Below are 9,310 nucleotides of genomic sequence, written 5' to 3'. Positions count from 1 at the left end.
GTGGTCAGGCACTGGAACAGCCTGCCCAGGGAGGTGGTGGAATCACCATCCCTGGAGGTATTTAAGAAACGTGTAGACATGGCTCTTCAGGGCATGCTCTAGTGCCCAAGATTATTGGTTTGTGGTGGGATGTTGTGTGGGTGGGTGATGGTTTTGGTTTGGTTGTTGTTGTTGTGTGTTTAGGGGGTGGGTGGTGGTGTTTTCTTTTTTCCTGTGGTTGGACTCAATGATCTCTGAGGTCCCTTCCAACCGCTACGATTCTGTGATTCTGTGGGTGAGGAGGAGTGGGGATGGACCCCCCCAGCAGCTGTGTGGCATCATGCCCTGCTCCTGGAGAGCCATCCCCTGCCGGGGCAGTGGCCTGGGGAGGGACAATGGTCGGAGTCCATGATGAGGGGGTTGAGTGATTGGAGGGGTCACGGCCCATTCCCTTAACCCACCCCGGCCCAGCTATGAAAAATGGAAGCAGAAATACAAGATTGATGAGCGGGATGATGATGATGGAGATGTACAAGGCAAGGAGCGGTTCAGAGGGAAGCACAGGCGCGGGCACGGTGAGTACCTGGAGGAAGGACAGAGCTCCCCCATCATCCCCCCTCACCTCACTTTGCCCTCTGAGCTGAGCTTGGCTGTGTTCCCCCCCCCACTTCCCAGGCGCAGGGCAGCCCCCGGCCCAGGGCAAGGTGCGCTCGGAGCTGAAGAACAAGCAGCAGATCCTGAAGCAGCGCAAGAAGGCGGCCAAGCAGCGCTTCCTGCAGAGCGGGGGGCTGAAGCGCCTGAAGGCCCGGAACCGGCAGCGGGTGCGGGAGCTGCGGCAGATGGCCTTTGGACGGCGGGTGGGGGGCACCAAGAAGGGCAAGATGAGGAAGAAGATGTAAGGGAGGGGGACGTGTCCCCACAGCCGCCCCCGGGCTGGGTGCCGGGGAAGGGGACATTAAATACTCAGCTAGTTTTGCATCCCGGCTCCTCGTTGTCCTTGCCATGAGCATCGTGCCTGGGGTAATTCCTGCCCCCCTCGGGCCACCCCCAGGCAAAGTCCTAAAACAAGGGAGGCTGTGGGTCCACAGCTGGGTTGAGTTTTGGTAGGAGATGCCTTTGGAGATACCAACATAGAATCATAGAATCATTCAGGTTGGAAGAGACCCTTGGGATCATCGAGTCCAACCATCTCCCCTACTCTACAAAGTCCTCCCCTACACCATGTCCCTCAGCACTGCATCTAAACGGCCCTTAAACACAGCCAGGGATGGTGACTCAACCCCCTCCCTGGGCAGCCTGTTCCAATGCCCGACCACTCTTTCTGTGAAAAATTCCTTCCTAATGTTCAGTCTAAACCTCCCCTGTTGGAGCTTGAAGCCGTTCCCTCTCGTTCTGTCGTTAATTACCTGTGAGAAGAGACCAGCACCGACCTCTCTACAGTGTCCTTTCAAGTAGTTGTAGAGAGTGATGAGGTCTCCCCTCAGCCTCCTCTTCCTCATACTGAAGGTGAGCAGCTCCTCCTTCCTCCACCGTCCTGCTCTCTGGGGAGTCCAAGGGCTATTCCTGGCCCGGGGGCACCCTGGCACCCCGCTGGCGCAGTGGCCGGGTGCTGGTGGCTGCAGGCAAGCGTGGGGGACACGGCCCTGCCTCCTTGGGGCACAGCTCGGCACAGATGGCAGCCAGGTCCTGCATGCAGAGCAGCACCTGCAGAGATGGGAGCCTGATGCCACAGCCATCCAAAGGTGTGGATGTCCCCGCGTGTCCCCCCAGCCCCATCACCCAGGGCAGAGGGCTGCACTGACCGTGTCCAGCTGGGCCTCGGTGTCCTCCAAGGCTACGTCCGTGGGGACCTTGAGCTGCGCGGTGGCGAGTTGGAAGAGGTTTAGCACGGCCAGCTTGATCTGCCCCAGCAGCAGGGTCTTCTGGGTGACCGTGCTCTGGATGTGGGCCCAGCGGGACTCCTGGGGGACAGTGACAGAGAGCTCTAGGTCTCCTACAGCCACTGCCTTGTGTCCCCTGCACCCCCCCAGCCAGAATGGGGGACCCAGAAGTCCTGGCTGTGTCCCCCCAGTTGCTGATGATGCTTTCTAGGCACTCCCAGCTCATCCCAGGGGGTGCCACCTGATTTCCCCCCACCACCACCTTGGGCATCTGCAGCAGGTTTGGGGGCTGTTCTGCTGCCCCTCTCCCTTGGGCACAGAATCAGACTCACAGAATCTTCTAGGTTGGAAGGGACCTTTAAGATCATCTTGTCCAACCGTCAACTCAACTGACAAAAATAGACACCCACACAACAAACAAGGAGGATCATCACTAAACCATACCTCCCAGCACTACATCAACCCCTCTTTTGAACACCTCCAGGGATGGCACCCCAGGTCCCTCCTTACCTGCTGGAGCATGTCATGGTGGGCAGCCTCCAGGCGTGCACGGAGCTGGGTCAGCTCGTCCTGGGTGCGCAGGAGCTCGCTGCTGGCCTCCTCCTGGTACTCCCGGAGCAGTGCCCGGCCCTGGGCCAGCTGCTCCTGCCTGGCTTCTGCCTGCTGTGCCAGGGCTGCCCGTGTCTCCACCAGCGCCCCAAAATGGGCCAGCATGGCCGGGATGTCCTGGAACTGGGCAAGAGGAGGGGCTGAGAAGCTGCAGGGGTTTGGGGGGCTGCTGTTCTGCACAGGGCTGAGCCCCCACAAGGGGCTTGGGGACACGCAGGGTGGCACGGCAGGATGGGTGGTACCCTTACCTGCCCCATCCTGGCCAGCACGCCCTGCAAGTAGTCCTCAAAGCCACGGAGGCTCCGCAGGCGCCGGGCCAGGCGCTCCCGGAGCTGCAGCAGCCCCTCCAGCTCCTGGCGCAGGCGGGTGGTCTCAGCCTCCTGCCTCGCCACCTTCGCCCGCTCCTCCTCTGCCCGCCGCAGTGCCCGCTCCTCCCTCGCCGCCGAAGCCTGTGGCACGGGGACAGGGTCAGCGTGGCCACCCATGGCCAGCCCAGCCCCCCACAGCCCCTTCCCCACCTTGAGGAAGGCATCGAATTTGAGGACGACGTGCCGGAGCTGCTCTTCCCGCTGTCCCAGCTGCTGCCGGCGCTGCGCCAGGCGCTCCATCCTCTGCCCAAACTCCTGCGGGACCCCCGGCTGCTGAGAGCATCGCCCCAGGCAGCGACGGGCACCATCTGGGGACGTGCCCACCAGGTGCTTGTCCCCCACAGGGGCACACAGAAGGGCTGGGGGTCCCCCTTACCTCCCGCTGGCTCTGCAGCGCCCGCTCCACCTCTGCCATCTCCCGCCTCTTCTGCAGCAGGCGCGTGGAGGGCAGCAGCATGGCAGTGTCCCACGCTGGCACCGTCCTGCTATGGATGACACAGAGGTCGTCATCGTGACCTGGTGGGGACAGCCCAAGCAGGGGCACCTGGCATGGCTGGGACCCCCCCAGGGACCACCGGTGCCTGGTGGGGCTCAGGACAGGGGGGCTGACCCGCTCTCCCCTCACTCAGAGACCCCCAGCCCCACCGCAGCACCCCAGGGATGGACATGGGGGTCCCAGGGGGGACATGGGACAACCTCAGCTTTCTGATTAGACCCCAGAGAATCCCCTGCCTCCCCCCAACCCACAGAAGGGCAACGGGCTCTGAGGTTCCCCGCTTCTGTAGGACCCCCCCAGGGACCACCGGTGCCTGGTGGGGCTCAGGACAGGGGGGCTGACCCGCTCTCCCCTCACTCAGAGACCCCCAGCCCCACCGCAGCACCCCAGGGATGGACATGGGGGTCCCAGGGGGGACATGGGACAACCTCAGCTTTCTGATTAGACCCCAGAGAATCCCCTGCCTCCCCCCAACCCACAGAGGGGCAACAGGCTATTGAAGTTCCCCGCTTCTAGGGTGGCAGCAGGAGCTCTGCTCCCAGGGCCGGGGGGGGGACCTGCGTGGAAGCCACCCAGGAGTGTGACAGGCAGCACGTTGTCACCTGGCACCTCTGGATGGGGCACAGATGGAGTCTTGACAATCACCAGGGTGCCCTCTCCTCCCTGGGTGCCCAAGTTGGGGACACACCACAGCCTGAGGACCCAGCACCCACCCAGTGACACCCACCCTGGCAGCAGCACCCCAAGGACCCAGCGGTGGGAGACACCCGGGGACACAGGACATGCTGGCCCCACTGCCATGGGGTGGCAGCAGGAGCTCTGCTCCCAGGGCCGGGGAGGGGACCTGCGTGGAAGCCACCCAGGAGCGTGACGGGCAGCACGTTGTCACCTGGCACCTCTGGATGGGGCACAGATGGAGTCTTGACAATCACCAGGGTGCCCTCTCCTCCCTGGGTGCCCAAGTTGGGGACACACCACAGCCTGGGGACCCAGCACCCACCCAGTGACACCCACCCTGGCAGCAGCACCCCAAGAACCCAGCGGTGGGAGACACCTGGGGACAGAGGACATGCTGGCCCTGCTGCCAAGCCCTGGCTCACCTCCAGCCAGCAGCACCCACCGGGGGGAGGACAGGGGAGGGGGTCTCACTCACCGCAGCTTGTCCCGGAAAGCCTTCTGCAAATACTCCTCCAGGTTGAAGGCCATCTCGCCCGGTGCCTCCTCCTCCTTGCCGAGGGGCCGGCACAGACGAGCCGGGCCGTGGGGAAGCCGAGATGGCGGCAGCACAACAGCAGGGTGTTGCCAGGGGCAGCCAGAGGCTCCCACAGCTCCCTGGGATTTCTCCAGCATCGCTGGTGAGAGCGGAGGGAGCCGGGCACAGGGACCTGCGTGCAGGTCGGTCCCACTCACAGCCCCCTAGCCACACTCCAGCCCCTCAGAAACCTCCAACCAGAGACCACCGCGCACAACCGGTCCCCAACCGATGTCCCACCAAGTGCCCAGGTTCCCCTGTACCTCCTCAGATCTCCTCCACCTCACGCCGTTCTTACCCACACCCCAGGGAGGGCTCAGACCCCCAGTGCATACAGTGCCCCAGGAATGTCTCCCACCCACTCCACCTGCCCTCGGGTCCCCTCCGTCTCTCCCGTGTGCCACCAGGTCCCCTCCACTCCCCCCATGTGGGTGCTCACATCCCCCCGTTGTCCCCCACACGCACTTGATCCCTCGTGCGCTCACTTCTCCATCACCCTCCACGTGCTCCTTCACCCCCAACTCGACAGTTTGTTCCCCTCCAGCACACTCAGAGCCCTCCAACCTCCACCCTCCATCCCACCACGATGAGGACAGGCTGAGAGAGTTGGGGGGGTTCAGCCTGGAGAAGAGAAAGCTCCAGGGAGACCTCTGAGCCCCTTCCAGTCCCTAAAGAGGCTCCAGGAAAGCTGGGAAGGGACTCTGGATCAGGGAGGGAGCCACAGGACGAGGGTGAAGGGTTTGACACTGCAAGAGGGGAGATGGAGCTGAGCTGTGGGGAAGAACTGGTTTGGTGTGAGGGTGGTGAGAGCCTGGCCCAGGTTGCCCAGAGAAGCTGTGGCTGCCCCATCCCTGGAGGGGTTCAAGGGCAGGTTGGAGGGGGCTTGGAGCAACCTGGTGTGGTGGGAGGTGTCCCTGCCCAGGGCAGGGGGTGGCACTGGGTGGTCTGTAAGGACCCTTCCAACCGGAACCATTCCATGATCCCACCCTGCTCTGTCTGGCCATTCCCACCCATCCATGCCAATCTCCCACTTCTCCCCCTGTGCCATATTCCCCACTCCTCTTCACTGACCATGATGGTGCCTTCTCAACCTCTCCTTTACCTCCCCAGGGCGCTCAGATTGGACCTGTCCCTCCATCCCTCCTGCCCACTCTGGCCCCACCGTTACCCACCCCACAGTCCCCCCCTACAGCTGTCCTGACCCCCTCCCTGAGGATCCTCCTCTCTTCCCTGTGTAATTCCTGCCTAGTTCCCCCCTCCACGCTTTGAGACCTCCCCCTCAAAACCCCACCGCGAGGTACAGGTTAACTCCCAGCTTAGATACAGAGCAACATTTCACACAGACTTGGAGAAAAAAAAGATATTTATAATAAAAAACCCAATTAAAGCCTCCCAAGAGTCAGCTGTCCTGACCCCCTCCCTGAGGATCCTCCTCTCTTCCCTGTGTAATTCCTGCCTAGTTCCCCCCTCCACGCTTTGAGACCTCCCCCTCAAAACCCCACCGCGAGGTACAGGTTAACTCCCAGCTTAGATACAGAGCAACATTTCACACAGACTTGGAGAAAAAAAAGATATTTATAATAAAAAACCCAATTAAAGCCTCCCAAGAGTCAGCACCACCCACGTCCTGCCCGTGCACCAGTTGTTTGTCTCGTTATCCCGGGGCCACGGTGGCCCCATGGCAACTGTCTCCATCTCACTCCCCACACTCCCAGTGCTGCTGATGGCAACTGGGACACCGTACTGGTGTCTGAGTCCGCCACAGGCATCGAGGTGAGCGGGCAACTGGGACCCACCTCCCTGGTTCTGCCTGCGCTGGGTGTTAAAAAGGACACCCGAGGCAAAGGGGAAGATGAAAAGAGGAGAAATGGAGAAACAGGGCTGGGGACAGATGGGGTGAGAGCTGGGGAAGGGGCCAGTGGAGGAAGATGTGGGGATGCCCTGACCACACCAGCCTGCTGAGGGACACCAACGGCCCGCTCAGCACCACCCACGTCCTGCCCGTGCACCAGTTGTTTGTCTCGTTATCCCGGGGCCACGGTGGCCCCATGGCAACTGTCTCCATCTCACTCCCCACACTCCCAGTGCTGCTGATGGCAACTGGGACACCGTACTGGTGTCTGAGTCCGCCACAGGCATCGAGGTGAGCGGGCAACTGGGACCCACCTCCCTGGTTCTGCCTGCGCTGGGTGTTAAAAAGGACACCCGAGGCAAAGGGGAAGATGAAAAGAGGAGAAATGGAGAAACAGGGCTGGGGACAGATGGGGTGAGAGCTGGGGAAGGGGCCAGTGGAGGAAGATGTGGGGATGCCCTGACCACACCAGCCTGCTGAGGGACACCAACGGCCCGCGCTCGTCCACAGGGCAACCAGGACATGCTTGATGTCCAGCTCCACGTGCTTCTGCAGGAAGGGATGGGATCTACGTGCCACGCGTATCTTCTTCCTTCCTTTCCTGTGGAGAGACCCTGCTGTGCTCCTCGCCATCGTCACCTACACAGGGCACACAGCAGCAGCTCAGCAAGGGCCAACCAGCCAGACAGGAGTCCCTCCCTCCCCCAGCAGCTGAGGAAGACCCAGAGATGAGCTCCTGACCCAAAACTCGGCCCAGGGCAGGCACCAGGGCTCACCTTCCATAAGGCAGTTGAGGTAAGCAGCTGGGACGCTGCTCCCGTTGACAAGTGCCACTGCTTTGTGCTTGGTGGAGCCGTTCATGGTCTCCTCTTCCCCCTTCCCCTCATCCTCATCTTCGGAGTCCACCAGCACTAAGACATCACCCAAGTCCTGGTTCCTGTGAACAGCAGAGCAAGCAGAGGTGGGCTGAAAGGCCCGTCAGCCTGTCCTGACCCCTCCAGCCTGCTCCTCCCCTGGCTTCAACAATCCCCTGCATCAAAACAACCCATTTTGATGGAATCTTCCAATCCTGCACCAACCGTGTCCAAAGAACAGCATGTTTCAGACCCTGCTGGCAGCAACACCACCACCAGCGCTCTGCACCACTTCCCATGCTTCCTCCAAAGTCCTCCAACCACTTCACAGATATTCAAGTACTGAACCACACAAGCTCCTCCTGAATAGAGTTACTCTTCCCTCCCACACAGAGGGGGGAAATGGAGGCCCTCAGAAAAGAGTCTTCCCTTCTGTGAGAACAGAACCAACAGGGGCAAGAGAAGGGAGCGGGGCCAGGAGGGGTGCAAGGAGGAAACGGAAAAGGAATCTGGTGCAGCTGAACTCTGAGAAGGGACTTGTTCACGTGGAGCTACCAGACATCCCTCCTGAGGGGGAAGGACATGGGCAAACACCCACCCAGCATTGCAGAAGATCACCATTTCTATTTACCTTTGAAGTCTCCGGGCTCAGCTGCACCGAAGAGCTGCTCTCTCCTGCCCAGCCTCCTCCCACATGAACCCCAAAGAGATGCCAGCCCCGCTCTGACACCAACTGCTCCCCTCTCTCCCCACCCTCCTGGTCCCTCACCCACGCCAAGTCTCACCCAGCCCCACCATCCCCTTCCCTCAGGAGGAGAAGCTCCCACCTAAGGCCAGCTTTACTGCGGGGACACCTCCTGCCTCCAAGGGGGATCCCTGCCCTACAGGGAGGTCACCTCTGCCAGGAGATGGACTAGTGAGGCCATGGAGGACTTTGCTGAGGAAAATCAACACTCACCTGAATGCAGCACCTGAAAGGGAGAGAAGGGAAGGAAAAAAGAGTGTTAGTGTCCCCAGTGCAGTCCCCTGGGCAGCACACTGCTGGTTCTACTGCCCAATCCCTGCCAATTCTGCCTGCAGCCACGTGTAGAGGCATGGACGTGAAGGTGACCTGCCCACGTACACAAGGAGAGTGTCAGGGATCACAAAGAAAGGGCAGAAAGGCCATCAGAGCACAGCTCCCTGGAGAGGGCAAGGGGAAGGAGCCCGAAGCACTCAGCTGGGGAAGGGCCTTGTGTTTCCAACCCAGCTGCCTCCAGGGCTGATGGAATTTTGATCAGGAGCAGGATGAGACCCAGGGGCCAGGGTGATCACCAGTGGCCGATTTCAGAGCACCAGAAGGGACAAGGAGGGTAGGGATAAAACCAGGCCACCCCAGGAAGGAGCAACCCCCTCCCTGGCTGGCGCAGAGGAGAGCTCCTACCTCTCAGGCACAGGAGGGGATCATAGTACAAGATGACGATGACGACGGTGAGAACAGCTACCAGGGACAGGACCAGCACTGCAGCCACAACCCCAACAATGTTCACCGGCTCTGTGGAGAGAAGAGGAGACACAGCTTGTCACTGGATCACGGATGGATGAGGAGATCTCCGTGCAACCAACACAGCAGGTCTCGGCGCTGTCTTGGATCCCATTTCCCATCATTGCAACAGGCCCACCAGCCCAAGGGGGAGAGTTTCAGTCACTCGTGCTTCATTGACGTGGAAAAAACCGTAACAAGGCCGTCATTTCTGTGCTCACATGCATTTAGTGAAAGCAACTCAACCCCTGCCCGTTGCACCTTGAGCCTTGGAGGTGCTCCTCTGCACCCACAACCTACAGGACAGACCAAGGATGCTCCTCTCTCAGGCCTGTCATGTTGAGGTGAGGGGAATCAGGGCGTTTCACCCTGGGATCCAGTCCTCCATCTAGGTGAGGGGCCTGGAGAACAAGTCCTATGAGGAGAGGCTGAGGGAACTGGGCATGTTTAGTTTGGAGAAGAGGAGGCTGAGGGGAGACCTCATTGCCCTCTACAACT

The 9,310-nt window shown here is 60.8% G+C and overlaps 3 protein-coding genes across 3 annotated transcripts in view; 1 reads left to right on the top strand and 2 right to left on the bottom strand.

Annotated features, from left to right (window-relative positions):
- DDX54 (DEAD (Asp-Glu-Ala-Asp) box polypeptide 54) overlaps positions 1-957 on the top strand; it is a 7,336-nt gene extending 6,379 nt beyond the window's left edge. Inside the window, 2 exon segments of the mRNA XM_014964900.1 lie at positions 451-554; positions 655-957. Coding sequence (XP_014820386.1) covers positions 451-554; positions 655-878 — 328 coding nt within the window. The 3' untranslated portion in view covers positions 879-957.
- Positions 958-1,517: 560 nt separating this feature from the next.
- On the bottom strand, positions 1,518-4,560 carry CFAP73 (cilia and flagella associated protein 73). Its single transcript, XM_014964914.1, has 7 exons — positions 4,486-4,560; positions 3,213-3,318; positions 2,987-3,091; positions 2,717-2,917; positions 2,370-2,591; positions 1,782-1,940; positions 1,518-1,683 (listed from the first exon to the last, which is right to left on the bottom strand). Exons 1-7 carry the CDS (start codon positions 4,536-4,538, stop codon positions 1,537-1,539), a joined length of 993 nt encoding a protein of 330 aa, XP_014820400.1. The 5' UTR covers positions 4,539-4,560; the 3' UTR covers positions 1,518-1,536.
- Positions 4,561-6,569: 2,009 nt separating this feature from the next.
- Positions 6,570-9,310, bottom strand: part of VSIG10 (V-set and immunoglobulin domain containing 10) — an 11,161-nt gene continuing 8,420 nt past the window's right edge. The window contains exons 6-9 of the mRNA XM_014961190.1: positions 8,714-8,824; positions 8,249-8,261; positions 7,213-7,373; positions 6,570-7,075 (exon numbers count right to left, since the gene is read on the bottom strand). Of these exons, the coding sequence (XP_014816676.1) occupies positions 7,005-7,075; positions 7,213-7,373; positions 8,249-8,261; positions 8,714-8,824 (356 nt within the window). The 3' untranslated portion in view covers positions 6,570-7,004. The remainder of the gene's footprint in view (positions 7,076-7,212; positions 7,374-8,248; positions 8,262-8,713; positions 8,825-9,310) is intronic.

The sequence above is a fragment of the Calidris pugnax genome, unplaced genomic scaffold (genome assembly GCF_001431845.1).
Source record: "Calidris pugnax isolate Ruff unplaced genomic scaffold, ASM143184v1 scaffold32, whole genome shotgun sequence".
Classification (NCBI taxonomy): domain Eukaryota; kingdom Metazoa; phylum Chordata; class Aves; order Charadriiformes; family Scolopacidae; genus Calidris; species Calidris pugnax.
The sequence above is the reverse complement of the archived record's forward strand: the minus strand, read 5'-3'. Positions and strand labels throughout refer to the sequence as shown.

What these genes read in the sequence shown, in the direction of transcription:
- CFAP73 (XM_014964914.1), bottom strand. Translation starts at nt 4,538, where the DNA reads ATGGCCTTCAACCTGGAGGAGTATTTGCAGAAGGCTTTCCGGGACAAG. An exon ending in GCTTTCCGGGACAAGCTGCG is followed by an intron (nt 3,319 to 4,485) that starts GTGAGTGAGACC and finishes CATCCATAGCAG; the next exon opens with GACGGTGCCAGCGTGGGACA. An exon ending in AATTCGATGCCTTCCTCAAG is followed by an intron (nt 2,918 to 2,986) that starts GTGGGGAAGGGG and finishes CCCGTGCCACAG; the next exon opens with GCTTCGGCGGCGAGGGAGGA.